Source organism: Hakea prostrata, chromosome 3 (genome assembly GCF_041222555.1).
Source record: "Hakea prostrata isolate BN-2017 chromosome 3, UWA_Hpros_2, whole genome shotgun sequence".
NCBI classification, from domain to species: Eukaryota; Viridiplantae; Streptophyta; class Magnoliopsida; order Proteales; family Proteaceae; genus Hakea; species Hakea prostrata.
Window position 1 is genome coordinate 11,599,194 of NC_142602.1, and position 20,054 is coordinate 11,619,247.

General features: G+C 37.2%; 1 protein-coding gene across 2 annotated transcripts in view; it reads left to right on the top strand.

The window, feature by feature from the left end:
- Window positions 1-20,054, top strand: part of EMB2738 (GTP-binding family protein) — an 83,453-nt gene that overhangs the window by 46,583 nt on the left and 16,816 nt on the right. For both annotated transcript variants that reach the window (XM_089148995.1, XM_089148994.1), the window contains exon 7: window positions 14,215-14,397. In XM_089148995.1, coding sequence (XP_089005121.1) covers window positions 14,215-14,397 — 183 coding nt within the window. The remainder of the gene's footprint in view (window positions 1-14,214; window positions 14,398-20,054) is intronic.

The window sequence follows — 20,054 nt, forward strand, 5'->3', positions numbered from 1 at the left end:
TCTTAGTTGATTATTGTTATTATTGTTTCCCTGCTGCATTTGAACCATAAATAATTGCATGAACTGCTGTTGTGGTTGCTGCATCTGCTGCATCTGCTGCATCATATTAGTGAAGATGACAGTCACATCTTGAGGAGTCATGAAAGCTGGTCCCCCTAGTGTAGGTTGTCCACCTGCATTAGTGATAACAGCTCCTCTATTCTCTAATTCATCACCTCCCCTAGTTCCTCACCCCTTCTAAATTCTAGGAGGACCTCCTTTCCTTTTCCTATTTCATCTACCGTTCATAAATCCACAATCACTCATACCTTTCTATTATTTATTAATTTTTATAAAATGGATTTTACTAAAACATGCACACCCTCCCACCCCCACCCCCTCACCCAAAAATAAAAGAAAAAAAGAAAAAAAAACTACGGAGCACTTCTTAGGATTTGATCCTTAGACCTTTCTATCTAATTAATGTTTTTTAACCATTGGACTATTATGCAAATTGTGATAAAAGCCCAATAAAATATAAATATACAAAAGGAGCTGAACCCACTGCGGTCTTGTTGACCAACCCCCCCCCCCCGAATTGTGATAATCAAGCAACAACAATGATAGCTAATACCTCACTCTTTAATGGTAAGAGGAGACAAATTAGGCTAATGCAGGTTGTGCTTAATTATTTAATAAAACAAGAAGTGATCACTTTAGTTGATCAATATAGAACATGGCAGATGCCCTTACAAAGGGATTGAAATACAAATCGAACATTCAAAATTGTGGGGGAGATGGGATTAAAGACCTTATAGATAAATAGGTCTTAATCCAATTTCATGTTATTTTGATTAATGTTGCAATCATTAGCTACTACTTGTGATTCTTGTTAAATGCTCATGAATCATTGGTTTGAAATGTTCCACCACTGAGGCTAGCATAAGCCAACTTTATTCTCACCATTTGAGTGATGGTTTCTCAACCATTCTTAGTTTCACTTAGTCATGGTTGAATTGAATTTTGTATGAAGATTATACATATTTCTTTGTTGAATATTGGTATTGGCAGCCTTGGTAAAGGTGATGTTTTAGCTGTTAAGGCTTTAAAATTGTGGGGGAGATGGGATTAAAGACCTTATAGATAAATAGGTCTTAATCCAATTTCATGTTATTTTGATTAATGTTGCAACCATTAGCTACTACTTGTGATTCTTGTTAGATGCTCATGAATCATTGGTTTGAAATGTTCCACCACTGAGGCTAGCATAAGCCAACTTTATTCTCACCATTTGAGTGATGGTTTCTCCCCCCCCTCCTTCTTTTTTTCCTCTTCTTCTTTTTTTTTTTTTTTTTTTTTTATTTTTTCTTTTTTTTTTTTTTTTTTTTGGTATTGGCAGCCTTGGTAAAGGTGATGTTTTAGTTGAATTTAATTGTTGAGGTATTTGAGTCATACCCAACTTGTGTTGAGGTACTCAAGTTATACCCAACTTATTGTTGAGGTATTTGAGTCATACTCAACTTATGTTCTAATATGAGCCATCAGATTAGTTACGATCTAACTGTGTAATGGGCCTTTGTAGGAGAGTCCAATTACCAATAGACTTCAGTATTTATACTATAAATACTAGCTGGAAGCAGCGGTTGGGGTATTCCAAACTAGATACTCAGGGTGTAATGCTTTAAGCAATCTCGTGCTTAAACCCTAATCCTAACAATCTTAAAGCATTAGTTTTTTTGAGAAGTTCTTGTTTGAAATAAGGTAAATGAACGCTGCTCGGTTCAAAAAGTTATCTGCAATTTAATTAGAGTGAGTTATCTCTTTCGCACAAGTAAGTGGCCCTCTCTATGCTTCATGATTTCTTTTTTTTTTAAAGAATAATATTTTTTAGAGTAATCTATTCTGTCTGTTCTTGGGATTCGAACGAATCTCCATTAGCGGAACAATTGATATCTGCTTGTTTCGTTTTAGAAATTTACGAGATATGGATTACTTTAGGAAGATTTTTGGTTCTAACTCGGTTTTGGAATCAGAGTTATGAAAAGAAGAGTTATTCTACATTGTAAAATTTGTTTTCTTGGAATTCGTTTTTGGAGTTAACATAAAGTAACTTCATGTTTAAAAGAGTTTTTTTAACTCTAAAAGACATTGTGAGTTCTCGATTTTTGTGAGTTAGCATAAAATAACTTTATGTTTAAAAGTTTTTTAACAAAAAAGAGACAAAAGAGGTTAGAGCGAAGATGTCGGCTGGTCTATGGCGCACTCTGACTGAAGCTGAAACTCTCTGTGATCAATTGGCTTCCATTGGTAAGCCTCTCATTGATCAACTACAGGTGTTGAGATTGATAAAACGTTTCAAAGCGTCGATGCTCATAGATTCTTCGCTTCGGTTCTGCTGTATTTCAGAAACAGCAGCTGAAAACTTAACTACCTGGAATCGTATTCTCCTTGATCGTGTTCTCCTCAACAAGGAAACACCACCATTACTAGACCTGAACTTTGGCTTCCATTGGGAATCCTCGCCTTGTAACCGAATATGGAGTTTGAGTCCATGGCAGAGAAAAAAAAAAAAAAAATTTGAAGCCATTGCTGGTGTTTCACCACCGATTCTTGAAACGTGGGAAACAATGAGTACAAAGTTTGCAGTGAGCTCTTATGGTGAAGATGAGCTGATCTGTCTAATCCAAACGTAAGCATCTGTATTCTTCATAGTTGTTGGATCACTGGAATGACTATGCACCTTGTTGGTAAATTCATGTTGCTGTTGGGCCCATCCCCACCACTTTGCAACGTTTGAGAATTCTCTTCTCTAGATGTTGTTTGGGCCCACCCCTTGCCAAGATTGAGAAGGAAAATAAGTCCCAACGCTGGATGCTTTACTTCCTCTCTTGTGGAGGTGTCCGACCTAGTCAATTGGTTGAAATGCTGAACTTTGGCTCCAGATTAGTAGAGCTCTAGTAGTGGAGAGAGAATCATGGTCCTCTTCTCATATCTATAGTCAGACTCTATCAAGAAGGTATAATCGTATTTGTTTTCAAGTATGACTCTTGAATGTACAGATAAGGTACTTATAATCTTTCCTCTTTAGTTTCATCTTTCATTTAACATTGAATTGCTGATTTTGATTTTTAAATCTAGCATGGGTGTTAATCTTGATTAATGTTGCAATCATTAGCTACTACTTGTGATTCTTGTTAGATGCTCATGAATCATTGGTTTGAAATGTTCCACCACTGAGGCTAGCATAAGCCAACTTTATTCTCACCATTTGAGTGATGGTTTCTCAACCATTCTTAGTTTCACTTAGTCATGGTTGAATTGAATTTTGTATGAAGATTATACATATTTCTTTGTTGAATATTGGTATTGGCAGCCTTGGTAAAGGTGATGTTTTAGCTGTTAAGGCTTTAAAATCATAGTGATTTTTTTTAACAGTTAAACTAAGGTGGAATTATGTGGATGGAAAATTTTAAATATTTCCAGATGCTTTGAGCAAAGAATGGAGAATTTAAATATTTCCAGATGCCTTGTCACTATTGAAATCGAGAAAGATTAATTTTTTTTCTAACAAAAAAAAAAAAAAAAAAAAGGAGGGGAAAAGAGAGAACACCTTTGAATGGAGATATACATCTAATTTTACTTGACCAAATATAGAGACCTTCACTGGGTATAAAATAAGTGCAAGAAAGTGAAGAATTTTTTTTTTTGTTCCATAGCTCAAGTGTATTCATCCATGTCGGCGGGTTTTAAAAAAAGGGCATTCTCGTAGGTTTGTTTTGATAGAGTGATATGATATGGATTATAAAGCCTATATGAACAAACTTGAAGAGTATGTCATGAAAGGTTTCGAATATAAAGACTATAAATTAATTTAGTCATTTGATCTTAAATAAGCACATAGATTATGGCACAAAAATTTGACAAAATAAGTAAAGAGTTTTGGTTTCAAATGAGTAACTCTGATAAATGCCTTTACTGTGTCGAATAAGGTCATAATTATTTGCTTACATGTAGACGACATGCTAATTCTTGGTTCTGATTATTCTGTAGTGAGTGAAATCAAAGAAACCTTAGCTAAAGAATTTGACATGACGGATCTTGGTGTTGTAGACATCATTATTGGCATGAAAGTAAGTTTTTCTGGGTAGGGAATTACCTTAACCAATCTAGTTGTATTGAAAAACTACTTCTAGATGGGGATACAGTGGATGCAAACCAGTAGAGGCACCATATGATTATAACAGCCTGTATCAAAAGATGGTAAAGTTGTGAATCAGTTAGAATATTCTAAACTAATTGGTAGTCTTATGCATGCAATGAGTTGCACTAGGCCAGACATAGCCTATACAGTAGGCATGCTGAGTTGCTTCATATGTAATCCTAATACAGAGCACTGGAATGCCCTCAAAAGATTAATGAGATATCTTAAGGGTACTACAAACTATGCTCTTCTTTAATTTTGACATCCTCAAATTTTGGAAGGATAATTCTGATGCATCTTATTGCTCAGAAATATAAACAACAATCTACTAGTGATTATTCTTACACTAGGTGAATTGGCTATTAAAAAGGAAATCCAATAGATGAACTGTATTGTTCTGAGTTCTATCTTTTATGGAATCAGAATTATATTCTCTAGCCTCAGGAGAGATAAGGCAGAGAGCGGATAAAAGATCTGATCCTGGATATTCCTATGATTAGCTTGAAGTTTGTTTTGTGATAATCAAGCAACAACAATGATAGCTAATACCTCACTCTTTAATGGTAAGAGGAGACAAATTAGGCTAATGCAGGTTGTGCTTAATTATTTAATAAAACAAGAAGTGATCACTTTAGTTGATCAATAAAGAATATGGCAGATGCCCCTACAAAGGGATTGAAATACAAATCGAACATTCAAAATTGTGGGGGAGATGGGATTAAAGACCTTATAGATAAATAGGTCTTAATCCAATTTCATGTTATTTTGAATTGTTTGAATTTCATCTAGCCATAGTTAGCATTCATGACAATTTGCATATTTCAGATAATTTGGCAAGATTGTGGAGTATAGAGGTTTGTGAAATCATTCCACATTAATGATATAACAGCCTTTGTATGAAGCTTGATTACCTTATTATTCCATTCAAGGAGTATGAAAATTGTTGATATGTTTCAATGATGTTATTATTATCTTTATATCATTCCACATCTGATGATATGTCTTCCATAGAAAGGTTTATCATTCCAAATTTGATGATATAACCAATAAATTATGTTGGACACGATAACTCTAACATTCCAAATAGAAACATGGAATGGTTCTTTGTAAAAGAAACCATTTAGATCTTGTTCTTGTATAGAAACTTGATGAGAATGCAAATTATGTTGAACATGATTTCAAATAGAAACATGGAATGGTTCTTGTAAAAGAAACCGTTTAGATCTTGTTTTTGTATAGAAACTCTATGAGAATGCGAATGATTTTTCGGTCATCATGTGGGTTGTACTAAGTTCTTTTGATTGAGCTAGATACTAATATAAATGATTGAATTCATATATTATGAAATTCATATTTTGGTAAATTTGCAATGGATGGCAAAAATGGAGGAGCGAATCCAATCCTCTGGCTTGATGGAAATATTTACTTGACAAGTAAAATCACTCAAAGCTGTCAGGATGGATTTCGATAAGAAATATTCACTTTAAGAGTAAATCGTTCAAGGATGCAAGGAACAGTTGTATTGTTCTTTGTGAGAATAAGTAATTCAATCCAAGAAGAACTTCTAATTAGATTGGGTTTAGATTTGTTCTAAAACTCATGTTTTGATTCAAAATGTTCTTTTGGATTTTATTGAATACTATTCTCTTTTGGAAAGTTATGAATGATTCTGAATTGATTTTGAATATTACATTTCTGGGACTAATGCTAGAGCCATATGTAGAACATAGGAGGAGATTGTTGAGGTATTTGAGTCATACCCAACTTGTGTTGAGGTACTCAAGTTATACCCAACTTATTGTTGAGGTATTTGAGTCATACTCAACTTATGTTCTAATATGAGCCATCAGATTAGTTACGATCTAACGGTGTAATGGGCCTTTGTAGGAGAGTCCAATTACCAATAGACTTCAGTATTTATACTATAAATACTAGTTGGAAGCAGCGGTCTGGGTATTCCAAACTAGATACTCAGGGTGTAATGCTTTAAAACCAACCCCCCTTCTTCCCCCCCCCCCTCTCCCCCCCCCCCCCCCAACAAAAAAAAAAAAAAAAAAAAAAAAAAAAAAAAAAAAAAAAAAATTATAAAAAAAAAAAAAAAAAAAAAAAAAAACCCCCCCAAAAATTTATCCCCTTTCATTCTTCATCTTTATCGACAATTCATGTCAATTTTTAGTGGGTCATAGGACTGGATTATTGAGGAAAAGAAACTTTAGATCCAAGTGATTGGATCAATATCTGAATATGTGTACAAACATAGACTATTGTGCAACAGGTCCAAGGTCTGTCTTCAGGTTTAATTGTAAGTTAGGTTTACATCATTACATGGGGCATGCCAAGGTATACTGGATCATACCATTTTGGTCCATTTTATAAACAGAAGGGACTGGTTTTGACAAGATCTGCAGGTTTTGCAGGTCTTGTCTCGATATTGCTCCTCTGGTATAAAAAATTCCATCCATTTTTTGTTTTTTGCCTCTTGATTCTCATTTCCCCTCAAATTAGTATACTCCTTTGTCACAAATATCCTCCTTGCTGGTTCTTTGGGGATCAGAGACACCTTGAAGTTAGGTGTATACATTTGTCCCAAACTTTTGATTTGTTGATGGTTGATGACTTGATAGATTAAAACGTGTTTGCTTGTTTTCAAATCAATATATGTTTAGTTTAGGAGCTTAATCTATAAATACGTGTTGTTGTTTTATTGTTTTTTTTTTCTTTTTTGAGGAGTGCTAGTATTTTTTTTTTTTGATATTCTAATTTTAAATATTAGTTTAATATTTATACATGGTAGATGACATTGAATCTAATATATGTGAGACACCATCACTCAATCTACACCTTGATGGTGTCGAATTTATTTTTTGTTGTTAATTATTTAAAAATGATTATATATTTGTTGTAATTATATAGAACTTTAAAAGTACCAATTATTTACTGTTTTGTACTTAAAAATAGTAGAATACTAGTGCAAGTACATATGTTATTATTGGTGTGGTTTATTATGATAATTTTTAAGTTTTTCATTACATTTATTAATTATGTAATTAATAAATAAAATAATAATTATAGAAATTAGTTTTTGAAAATAGTTCCGTTTGGTTGTATGAAACATTCGAATTACTTTTGTTTAAGGCCAGTTTTAATAAATAGTGTGTATGCAAAAACCAAGGTAAACAGCCATCAAAATATGACCGGAAGTTCACCACCATCTCAGTTTCGAGGCTGGCCAAAACTGGCCTGAAACTGAGATTTCAAACCTTGGTTGGTTATCAACGAATAAGGGAATGCTAGTTATTGGCAGTCTTTCAATGTTTATTTTTTTCATGGATGTAGGGCATTGGAGGAGGCTTTTGATGTCTTGCTAAGAAAATTCTCCAAAAGCATAAGATTGGATTAGCTTTTTCTGTTTTTCATGGATGCTGGGATTGGTGGAACTTCCATTCACCTCCAATGCAGGTTAAGAAGCTTTACCAAAAGTGTGGTGTTAACTTAGATTTCTGGAACATGAGTTCCTTAACATGTAAGAGTTTCAAATTGATTGTTGTGATGATGATAAGAAGGATTACTATTGCTTGCATTCAGGAAATTAGAGGAAGGGTAAGAAGATTGAAGAGTTGGACAAATATGGACTATGGTATGCAGGAGAACAGATTAATAGAAGTTGAGTGGGCATAGTAGTGATTAAAGCTTTAAGAAAAAGATGTTTAGGTGTTGAAAGACTTGATGTAGGAATTGAACATGTGTTGACAAAAGAGGTTGTCAGTATTATCTGTGTCTATGCTGAAGGATTGAACAGTAGTAGCAAGTTGGGATTTTGTGAACATTTGATGAAATAGTCGTTAGTACATGACATTAGTGAAGGAAAAAGATTATTATAAGGGGGTGAGATGAATCAAATGCCTGGGAAGAGAGTAGAGGTTATGGAAGAGAGTCTGGAGGTTATGGATTCTGTGAGAGGAATGAGGAGGATATATCAGTTTTGGATTTTGTGGTTGCTTATAATTCATCATAAACACCTTCTTTGAAAAGAAAGAGGAGCAATAAGTCAACTATAACAGTGTTTAGACCAAAAACTCACGAGATATCTCGCTACTGAAAAGGTGAGACGAGATCAATGGTGAGCTAGAAAATATCCCACCTCATGAGATATCTCAATGAACTATAGATCTCAACTCAACCAAATTTTGAACCAACCTGATACATAGAAGGACTCAGAAGTTAGAACTTGACTGAGATGGGATGTCTCCCTTAACTCCACTGAGTTGTTGCATTTTGCAGCTGGAAGACTAGTTTCTTTAAGATTTTGGTTGATTTTTGTTGGAAGATTCGTTAGAGTTGCCATTGTGGATGTTTTCTACCACATCTAGTCTAAATCTACTAATTGAGCCTATTGTCCAGCACATCCAAGAGAATGTATTTGAACATTTCTAATGTTTATTTATTGAAGTTTTATTTATTTATTTATTTTCTTTATTTCTCTCTCTCTTAAAAAAAAAAAATGAAATGGATAATTTGATTACCTTTTATGACTAAATTATTTGTAGAATTGGGTATTTGAGACTTTCCCTTCATCTTAGTTGGGTTTTTTTTTCTTTCCGTAAATCTGATAGTGCCATTATGTTTAGAAGATCTAAACCAGGCTGTCTACCAAGTTGAAGCTCCATCCAGCCATCAAAACCTAACACCTCCCCCCACTGCTGCCCCTGACCTGGGTTAGATGATCAATCAAATTGGCTGAAAATATAAAATAGAGTAATGTTTAAAGCCAAGTGACCAGAACTCTATGCTTCTTGAACCATGCAATGGACAACAAAAAGGTCGTACCCAGTGCACAAGGCTTTCATTCAGCAGGTTCTACGGAAGGTCATTCGTAGCCAAACAGATTTCAACCTATCAAGATTTGGTAGAGTGCTTTGTTGGGACTGTAACGTTATTACTAGGAAGAGCTTAACCACCCCAAGTAGGTTGGTGATTATGGATATGTGTCTCATTACATTGGATCGTAAGATAAGGGAGCCTGTCTACCCTAGGTAATGTGGTGGAACTTGAGAGGAGACTGCTTGAAGTCATTTACTGACAAAGTTGCCAAATTAGGGAAAGTGGGACTTGGAGAGAGACCAATTTGATGTGGGTATTAAGATGGTTGGCAAAGAAGTCCTTGGAGGATTGAAACGGAAAACACCGTTCTTATAGGAAGATTGGTGGTGGGATGATGAGGTCCATCCATTTAGACATCAAGACTAAGAAAGCTGGTTTCATGGTATGAAAAAGGACTGAGGATGTTACAGATCTGAAAAGGTGTAAATTAACTAGAATCAAAGCAAAGAAGATCGAGGGGTACACGAAGGTGAAGAATTATGCAGCTCTCAACATCAACATAAACACCATGGAAAAAAGCTACGTATAAAATCATAAACCTGTGGGGAAGGATGAGTAGAGATTTGATCTTGTTGTATGCTTTAAAAGTGAGGACGGTGCAGCCTTGGGGTTACAACATTGATGAAATGTTGTACGGTCATTTTCTACCACTCGCTTAATGAAACCATTCCAAGTTTTAACGAATTAGAAGAAGGTACAATCATAGATCAAGTAATGTAAGGCTAAGATCGAGGATGATTTAGCCCCAATTAAACCCACAAACCAAATAATTTTAAGAGAATAGAGACTGGGAATAGATGGATTTAGATCTCAGCAGTAAGGCTCCTTCAGCCCTACGTGTTTAGCTCTCGACATAAAGGTCTTCCTTGATGTGAACAGAGGTTCACCCCGGGCAGAAACCCTTGGGTGGGCTCCAGGCAACTCCAAGGTGGCGCACCTCTGGCCGGACCCTCCTATAGGGGCAATTTGGTCCATTCCAGCCCTAATTACTTGCTGGGTTTAATTTTCAGAATTTCTTTTGGGTATTTTGTTTTGTTTCTGTTTCTGTTTCTGTTTCTGTTTTTTGTTTTTTGTTTTTGTTTTTTGTTGTTGTTCTCAAAAGATTCTTGATTACTTAGAAGTCTTGTTTGAGTTAAAGATAAGTTCTTGAGTCCTTAGGAGCCTTCTTTAAGGATGGACTCTTACAAGTCTTTATTTACAAGAAGAGTTCCTTTATTATTGTTGAAGTCTTAAAAGTCTTAGGAGGAATCTATTTTCAAGGTGATTCCAATATATGTTGAAGTCTTTATTTGGATGGTTGAGATTAATTGTGAGGGAGAACCTAATCTATAAAGCAATCCCACTTAGGTTGGAGTCTTTTGTAGGCTATAAATAAACCTAGTCTTTCATTGTGTTTTTCAAGTCTGATTATTTCAAAAAATTGATTGAGTTGAGGATCGTGGCCTTGTTGAGGTGGCATGATTGAGTCAAGATTGTGAGTTCTTCTTCAGAGATCAGAACCTTTCTTCAAGCTCTAGCACTCTTCTTCTAGTTTCCATCAACTTCAAGAAATTACAGAAGCTTCCAAGTACAGCAAGCCTCTACCCCCTCCCACACCCTCCTAGGCCCGTTGCACCTACCCCATCCCCCATCCCCTGCCTGTGCAAACCCTAAACCCCTCCCCCCTTGCTGTTACACCCCTGGCAGAAACTCCCCCAGCCCCCGACAATCCCTAAAATTCTGCCTCCTGCGATCCTTCCAAGCCCCTCCCCCACCCCTACCCTACCTTGCTGCCCCTTCTTTCCCTCGTTTCTTCATCACAACCCTCCCCTCCCCTGTTTCTCACTTGTGGCAGATCTGAAATAAGAAAATTTTCCAGTCCTCACATGCTTGTGGGATATTATGCCTTGTAGTAACTTCTCATGAACAAAGTGGCAATCAACTTTAATATGCTTGGTATGTTCATGAAAGACTAGATTTGATGCTATATGAACTGCAACTTGATTATCACACCATAACGTCAATGGTGTGTCATCAATAATTCCTAATTCCTGGAGTAATTGTTTTATTCATACCATCTCGCATGTTGCCTGTGCCATAGCACGATACTCAGATTCTTCACTTGATCTTGCTACCACAGTTTGTTTCTTACTGTTCCACGACACAAGATTTCTTCCAACAAATGTGCAATAGCCTGTAGTCGATCTTCTATCAATAGGTAATCCAACCCAATCAGCATTAGAGAATCCTTCAACATTTCTATATCCATAATTAGTAAGAAGTCCGCATCTTGGTGCTTTCTTAAGATGCCACAGAATTCGAATAACTGCATCCCAGTGTGTTGTTTGTGGGGCAAACAAAAATTGACTCACAACATTGACAAGAGAGGCAATGTCAGGTCGAGTCACAGACAGATAATTCAGTTTCCCAACAAGCCTTTGTGCTTCTCTAGATCATCAAGAATGGTTCCATCTTCTGGCATTAACTTTAAGTTAGTTTATATGGGAGTGTCTAAGGGTTTTGATCCCAACATTCCTGTTTTAGAGAGCAAATCCAGTACATACTTCCGTTGATACAAGAAGATGCCCTTTGTTGATTGGGCGACTTCAACTCCTAGAAAATACTTTAACTTGCCCAAGTCTTTGGTCTGAAATGTTTATTGTAAATAGGTCTTTAACCTATCAATTCCTGGAGTGTCATCTCCTGTAATGACAATATCATCAACATAAACTACAAGAAAGATTTTTCCTGCATCAGAGTTTTTAAAGAATACAAGGTGATCACTTTCATAGCAAGTCATCCCAAATTCTGTTACAATAGTAGTGAATCGTCCAAACCATGCTCGAGGTGGCTGATTGAGACCATATAATGATTTGCAGAGGCGACAAACCTTATTCTTCTCCCCGTGAGCAACAAACCTAGGTGGTTGCTCCATATACACTTCTTTATGTAGATCTCCATGAAGGAAGGCATTCTTCACATCCAACCGTAACAAGGGCCACTAGTAGGTAGCGGCAAGAGAGATTAGAATGCGGATGGAAGTAAGCTTGGCAATAGGTGAAAAAGTATCTACATAATCCACGCCATAAACTTGAGCATAGCCCTTTACAATGAGATGAGCTTTTAGGCGAGTGAAAGAACCATCAGGATTAACTTTCACAGTGAATATCCACCCTACAAGCAATAGTTGTCTTTCCAAAGGGTAAAGGCACAAGATCCCAAGTCTGATTGTCTTCTAAGGCATGTAATTCTTCGTTCATTGCACTAACCCACCCAGTATTAAACAAGGCTTCAAAAACATGCTTAGGAATAGGATAAGTCTCTATGGTAGATAGAGTAGTAGAAAACCCAACTGATAAAGCAGAATATGAAATAAAGTTAGAGATGGGATATTGACATAAGGATGAGTACCTTTCTGAAGAGCAATGGGAATATCAAGGTCAAATTTGACAGGAACATCCACAAGATCAGTAGACAAATTTGGCACAGAGGTAGAGACTGTAGGTGCAAGAGGGGGAGCAGGTGGTTTCGGACAATGTATGTACACTTTGGCGATGTCTGATGGAGGTGGAGGTGAAGGAACTTATTGGTTGAGTTCTACTAGGAGTTCAACTTTATTAGAGTTTTTGTTCATGTAAATTTCTATATCTTGTTACCCAAATAAAGGTATTTATGTAATAGTGTTCTTTCCACTTTATTATAAATAGAGGGCTTGAGATCACATTGATCAATTAAGCCATTCTACCACAATCAACTTACTTAACATGGCATTAGAGCCTCAAGATGATTAGGGAAGAACAAGAATAGAATCGCAGAATATCGCCGCTACTTATTGCTCCTGCAACACCACCATGGCGATTAAGGAAGAACAAGAATAGAATCGTAGAATACCGCCATTGCTTCTTGTTGCGATTAGGGAAGAACAAGAACAAGAACAGAATTGCAGAATACTGCCATCAATCGTCTTCTCAACTCTTAAAACAGTGAGTTTTTTTTTTACCAAGAACAATTATTTTGAAGAAAAGAAGAACCACCACCGCCTTCCTCTGTTTTTTTCTCTCTTTGTTTGAAACGAGAAGCTCCTTAAAAACTATTAAACCCTTGAAGTAACAGCCCAACTTTCATCAAACCATATTTAGTTATTTTCCCTCCTGACCTGCGGTTCTATTAACCCAAAAACAGAAGAAGAAAAAATATTGATGTTTCAGGGGTTTTGTTGGTAAATTTGAATTTTTCAGGGATCTAATTGTAAATTTGCATATTTACAAGGACTTATTTGCAAATTTGCATAGTTTCAGGGCTTGTGAATTTGCAAATTCAGATTTTCCAAGGGCTTATTTGTAATTTCCCATAGTTAAAAAAAAAAAAAGAGGTGTTCCTTATATGCACCTTTTGAGTGGTTTGGCTATTGTATTTTACGACGTTTTAGTTGTTATGACAGGGTGAAGACTGAAGAACTGCAGACAATTTTTTCAACAAGTCAGATGAACTTATTTTTATGTTTTATTTTTGGATAATTTTTCATAATTATGATTCTTGAATGCTTTCTTTTTTGGATGATGTGATCATTGAATGTTTTTTTTTTTAAATTATTATAGAAAGTAGTTGTATTAAAAAATTTAGACCCAACCGCTTTGGTTGCCTTATTGCTGCCTAGGCGCCGCTTTGTCGCCTAATCGCCAAGGCGGAGCCCTTGATGCTTTGGTTGCCTTACCTCCTTGACAACCTTACTCATCCTATAATATTTCATGTGGTGTCTAAAATGAAGCCTTAGTAAAGGAGGGTTGTTTCATCAGCTTCTGCTTGGCTATTTGCATCATACCTTTTGCCAAATCTTAAAATTGTGAATCATGGTTGTTGTCCTTTGATGAATTCTATTATTTTTGTGCTTGATATATGATCTTATATACACAACTGGATGTTTCTAATGATAAGGACATCTTATAGAATACAACTGGATGTTTCTAATGTAGAATTTTTGTGGCCAATATTTTTAATATCATTGGTGACTTATCTGAATGTGATATTATCTGCAAATCCTTTTAGCAGTCCTCATACTTGAGATCTCCGTATTGTTGTTCTTAAGATTTGTATGTTGAAATCTTTCTCTTTCAAAGCTAGCAGTATCCTGGTTCCTCCAAATTTTTTGATATTTTCTATGCTATAATTTGCAGAGTAGAGAAAATCCTGGTGAAGAAGAGAATTATGTTCCTGCTATTGCTATTGTTGGCCGGCCAAATGTTGGAAAAAGCAGCATTTTGAATGCATTAGTTGGAGAGGACAGGACAATTGTTAGCCCAGTCAGTGGGACTACTCGTGATGCTATTGATACTGAACTTACTACAGAAGATGGCCAGGTTGGTTTGCTTAAAAACTGATCTTCCCCTTCCCCACATGCTTGTTGCCTACTATTTCGTAGCTTTTCCACAAACCATTTCCCAAACCCCTTAATCCAGTGTTAAATCATTGCCCTCAAAAGTCCTTCCCAAGGGTTTAGAAGAGAAGATTCGCTTCTCAGGATGTATCAAACAAAACCAATATGGGAAAAGGAAAGTAATGTCAGCACCTTGTATCAGCAACTCATGTTGCAACACTAAGGTTGCTTGCTCCATTGTCTCCAAGTGAGAATGGTTTTAGGTCAGGAAGACTCTGTGTGAAGCACGGGTAAAGGTGTGTATATTATGACTGAGCCTTATGCATTGGGTACATCTTTTTCATGTACCTCTCCTCAATATTTAATAGCAGACTATTGTCAACATAAAATCCCAATTTTATTTTGGATCATCTAATTTGGTATCAAGATGATCCAAAATTTAAGCCAGCAAACGATATAATCCAAACTATAAGTGACGTTAACCAGAATTTTGCCCTTGGCCAAAACCCTAAGTGGGGCCCACAAAATGCACTTTGGAAGCCTCCCTAGTCCCTAGGCTGGCCAAATTCCTATGGAGGGTATTTTGGGCATTTTCAGTCCTAATTTAGTGGTTGGTTTTTATTTACAGAATTTTATCTTTTATTTCTGAAGAGTTTCAGTCAGTTAGGAAGTCCAGTTTGAGTTAATTAAGAGTCCTTGAGTCTTTAGTCCAGCAAATGTTAATTAAACAGAAGTTAGTATGTGCTAACTAGAGTTTTTAAGTTACTTAGAATTTTGTTTCTCAATATGTCAATTAGGTGTATTAGATCTTTTAATTTTTATTTTGACGGTTGTGATTAATGTGGGGCGATCTTGGTCTATAAAGAGATCCCACTTAGAGTTAAGGTCTTTTAGTAGGCTACAATTAAAGCTTACTCTTTCTTTGTAAGTAAAGTCTGTTTTAATAAATTTGAAGTCTTTGTGAGAAATTAGGTTTTGGTTCTATTTGGGAGGGCCCACGACGGTTTTACAGCTCTTCAACATTCAATTACAGCAACCTTCTTTAACAACCAGCAGCCATCTTCCACTTCCAGCAGCCTCCAAGTAAGTATACACCCCCATCCCCTTCCCCTTCATCCTATCTCCATTGCAGCCCCTCCTGTAACAACCCCCGTAATTCTAACTCGGGATCCGTATTGCAGGTCCGAGTACCCGAAAGTCCAGCTAGAATAAGTTGTGGAATATTTGGATTGAAGTCCATGATCCATACCCTGAGTCTATGGATCAGGATTCTGTTGATGAAGAACTTGCCATACTAGGAATCCGAAGAAGAACTTGTAGAAACCTTGATGGACTGGGAAAATGGATCACCAGTCAGAGGTGTGATTGAAGATGTTCGAAATCAAGGTAAGAACTCCCCCCACTGCTGTAGAGGGTTAGGTTTGAGTTGGGGATCAACCCCTTAAGCAAAGCACCCAAGTACTGAAAAGCATGGTAGAAGATCTCGCTCTCGAGAGAGATCTCGCCACCTTGAAAAAGAGAGATCTCGACCATCTCGGTGAGATCTCGGTCGAGATATACAATTTTTTGGCGTCAACTCGGTGGGTTTTAGGGTCCCAATTGGGTTGAAACTTGGTATTTAGCTTATTTAAGGCCTTTTGAACATGTTGGTGGCCTTGGATTTGTCAGAAACAACCCTATGTATGATTTCTAAGTCTACCCATAGTGTGAAACCGAAATGTAGTAGGATTAGGGAATGCAATGTTATACAACATATAATATAGAACTTTTAAAGAATATAAATGAAAAGCAAGTATATCAAATGCATCAACTAACTTAAATGTTATCAAAATTCCATCCATATGTGTATCACAATCTGAATTTTCAAGAATAAAATAATTATACAACCATTAGAAGTTCTATATAAGTCATTAAATCATAAATTCATAAGACAAGTAGAGAATGATTGATCTTCCTTGTTGTAGATGTGTTAAGAGTAGTTGTAAGTGAAAATTCAGCCAAAATCTACAAAAAAAAGGCAAAAATTGAGAGTTCTAGCGAGATCCAGGGAGAGATATGGCGAGATCTCGAGCGAGATATCCCAACTCGCAGATCTCGACCTCCATCTGGTATCGCCAAGGTGAAAAAACGAGATCTCCCACCATGCTGAAAAGTACTAGGGGGCGGTTGAGTGACCAATCAACCGCCCCAAGCGACCGTCAGTTTTGCTTGTGGGATTTTAAACCCTATTTTGCCTTAGTCTTCTATATATAGCCAATCTCGACCTTTTTACTCATTATTATATTCGGGATTACGGGTAAGGACGGTTAGGAGGCAGAGAGCACGTGCTGGAAGGTGAGAGAAGCGTGGTTTACGAAGTAGATCCAATCCTTCGTCAATTTTGCGAATCAATTGGAGGTAAGTGGATCCCACAACCTCTATATTCTTTCCTCATCTCTTTGAATGGTGTGGATCCATCTTCTTTGGATTGGTAGTGAGTTAATTGTGTTGGTTCTGTTCCCCATCAATGATTTTGATGTGATCATGTCCGAAAACGGATCCTTGCATCCAAATAAAGGATAGATCTGATTTAAGGAGATGATGTGAATATTGAATTATTAGAAATCTAGGGTTTTTGTTTCGTTCTTGTGTTGTAGGCTCCTTAAGGACGAAATTTAGATATAAATCTTCCCAAAATCGGATTAAAATTGGGAGATCAAAAGTCATAATTTCGGACTTAGAAGTAGTCTAAAACAGGGGCGGTCGCTTATGCTGATCGCTTGGCCAATCAACCGCCCCAAGCGACTGGTTGGGTCACAATAGCCCTGTGAAGTTGGTTGTTGCTCTGATTTGACTCCTGTCCTTAATGTAATTTTGTAACCTATCTTTAGGTGATCTTAGAGGTATACTGGGACTGTTGTTAGTGAGGTTTAGTTGCACTTTAGTAAGCTTTTACATATCTACAGGTAAGGACATCCTTTTACATATATATATAGACTTGAACTGTGGTGATTTTACTATAACTTCTAATGCATATGTAATCTTGTAACTGTTGTAACCAGGTATGATCATATGAGTTATGATTGATTATGAATTGTGAATTATGATTAATGTATTTCAATTGCTATGAAATGTTGAATGCTTAATTACATGATGATGATTGATGAAGTGATGTAATAATGGTTGAGGGTATCTATTGCTTGGGATATCAGGGGCTGTAGTATGGGACACTGCCTATTGATGCCCCTAGCACTATTATGATTGTTGGATGACATACTTAGGGATTCTAGATTGCATGGCTAGGTACCCATACATGTTACTACCCTTTCGGTAAGGGAATTGAAGTCGAATGACTCGTGATAATAGTGACGTAACTCTGTTTCATCCTACAACTGTAACCAATCCGTGCGGAGATTCAGTGGTCCACTGAGGATCATGCATTAGTAGGGTTGCATATGTTAGGGTTTGGGCTCATGGACATCCAAGGAGCGTCAGGGAGTCGTGAGGGGTCATGAGAGCATCCACCCTAACAATATATGGATGACCATAGGGTTAGGGAATGGAGTCCAACAGTGGTAGCCAGTCCGTGAGGGTTCTCATTCCTAGGAAGAGAAGGATATTGAACCAAGTTGGTTGGTGCCATATGGGAAGTATCTGGACTACATGTAGTATGTTACTGTATGACCTTACATTGGATTAGAAATCCCAACATGTGCAAGTACTCATGCCAATCTTGGAGGCATCAGTGGGTGACGGAGATGTATGTCATGAAGCCTCCTGCGGATGCATGGAGTGCGCTTATAGCACCTATTCACGGCAGAAGGAGACGTGTCGCTCGACATTTTGAGAAGTCTTTGGAGCAAAGTTGGATAGTTCCCTACATTGTTATATTTGAAGAAAAGACTTTAGCCCTTGAAAGATCTAAAAGAATTAAACTGAACTAGTTTTATTTTTGCTTCCACTGAACTTTATAAGTTTTGGACTTGATTACTTTATTTCATTTCTTTGATTTATTCTTTGGAGTATATGAACTCCTGTAATCCTTTCTACTTAATTATTCGAATTTACTCTTGCTAATTATTATTACTTGCATTTATTGTTATTGATGGTAAACCGTGAATCCTGTGACGGATCTCACCTACGGGTTGTCGGGTAGGACCAATGCCGGCAGGTGGGGTGTGACACCTCCCCCCTTACTTTCATTAATCGTAAAGCCTAGGAATCTCCCCCCCCCCCCTCAACCATCACAAACTTCCCCTTCCCACTCCCCCTCTACCCCTCCCCCTACTGCCCCCAAACCCTGGAAGCCCCTTCTTTGCCCTCCCCTGTTCTGCGCACCACCACCCTAGACCCCTCCCCCTTGCTGTTGCATCACAGAAGCAGCTTCTCCAGCCCCCGATTCTCCTATTCGCCTCCCCTACCCCCTGCCCCACCTCCCTCCTACCCTACGGCTTCCCCATTCTCTCCCCTCAATCGCACCCCTCCTGCCCCTTTTCTGACATGCGGCAAAATCTGAAAACATGAAGAAGAGAAAATAGAAAAGAAAGAAACAAAAAAGAAGAAAAGAGAAGAACAATATATACATATATATTTGAAAGATTGCCCAAGATCCAAGAATCCTCTTCTAATATCTCCAAGAACCAACTCATAGTGATCCAAATTATCTCATTCTTCTTTCCCATCAACCCTAGGGTGATTGTGGACATCACAAAACTATCCCATAGAGTTCTGGGTAAAACCCTAATTTTTCCTTTTCCCCTAAATTATCCCAACCCATCTCATTTGTGATAGTAGAGCTTTGCACATAATTTTAGACTGATGCTTTTCATCCCATAATAGTCTTGGGGTCCTCACAACCGAAGAACGGTATCTCCAGCTGCTGTCGGGCGAACTCACAACCCCCTCCGGTTTTGGCAACAAGCTGAAATTCCTCCCTGTGCTTCCTTTTTATATTATCAGCCACTTTTGGATTTGCAGCCCTCAGGCTCCATCTGTTGTGACCTTCGGCAATTGGGAGTTTATCTCAACTACTTTCCCATGCATAAAATAATTTTTTATTTTGCTTTAGTATTCCTGGTTAGCTTTCTCTTCCTTCTCCACAAAGATTCATGTTTCGAGTCCATTGTAGACAACTAAGCTTGTAAGTCACCTACAATGCTCTCTACCTCCTCTACTCTATTCTCCATTCTTTCTCTTACAATCCCTTAAGATTGAAATTGTTCTGATACCTCATTGATAAGAACCCACGAAGTGAGTCTACAAACTAATAATATTTAATTATTGTAATGGAGAAACAAGAACAATAAGCAAGATAGACCTGGTTCTATTGGTGCCAGTCACCCCCGCAACTCACTACTACCCTTAGCCAATAGGTTGCCTAACATTCACCCTAAATATTCGTCCCCCTCCCAAATCCCTTTCTTCCCCTTAAATATAACCTAGATACAATCCTAACAAATCTCAATCCTTGCAAACTACTTCCCATGTGGGTGAGAATGAGATCTCTTTCCATGTATGGAATTGATCCCATATGTTCCCTGTTGAAGTATACCAAAGTTATGGGCTGTTTTACTGTTCACATGAACTGTAACGTGAACAATATTATGCCAGTGATGCTACTCTAGTTTCTATTTCTAATGTAGGAATCTTGCTATACAAGTT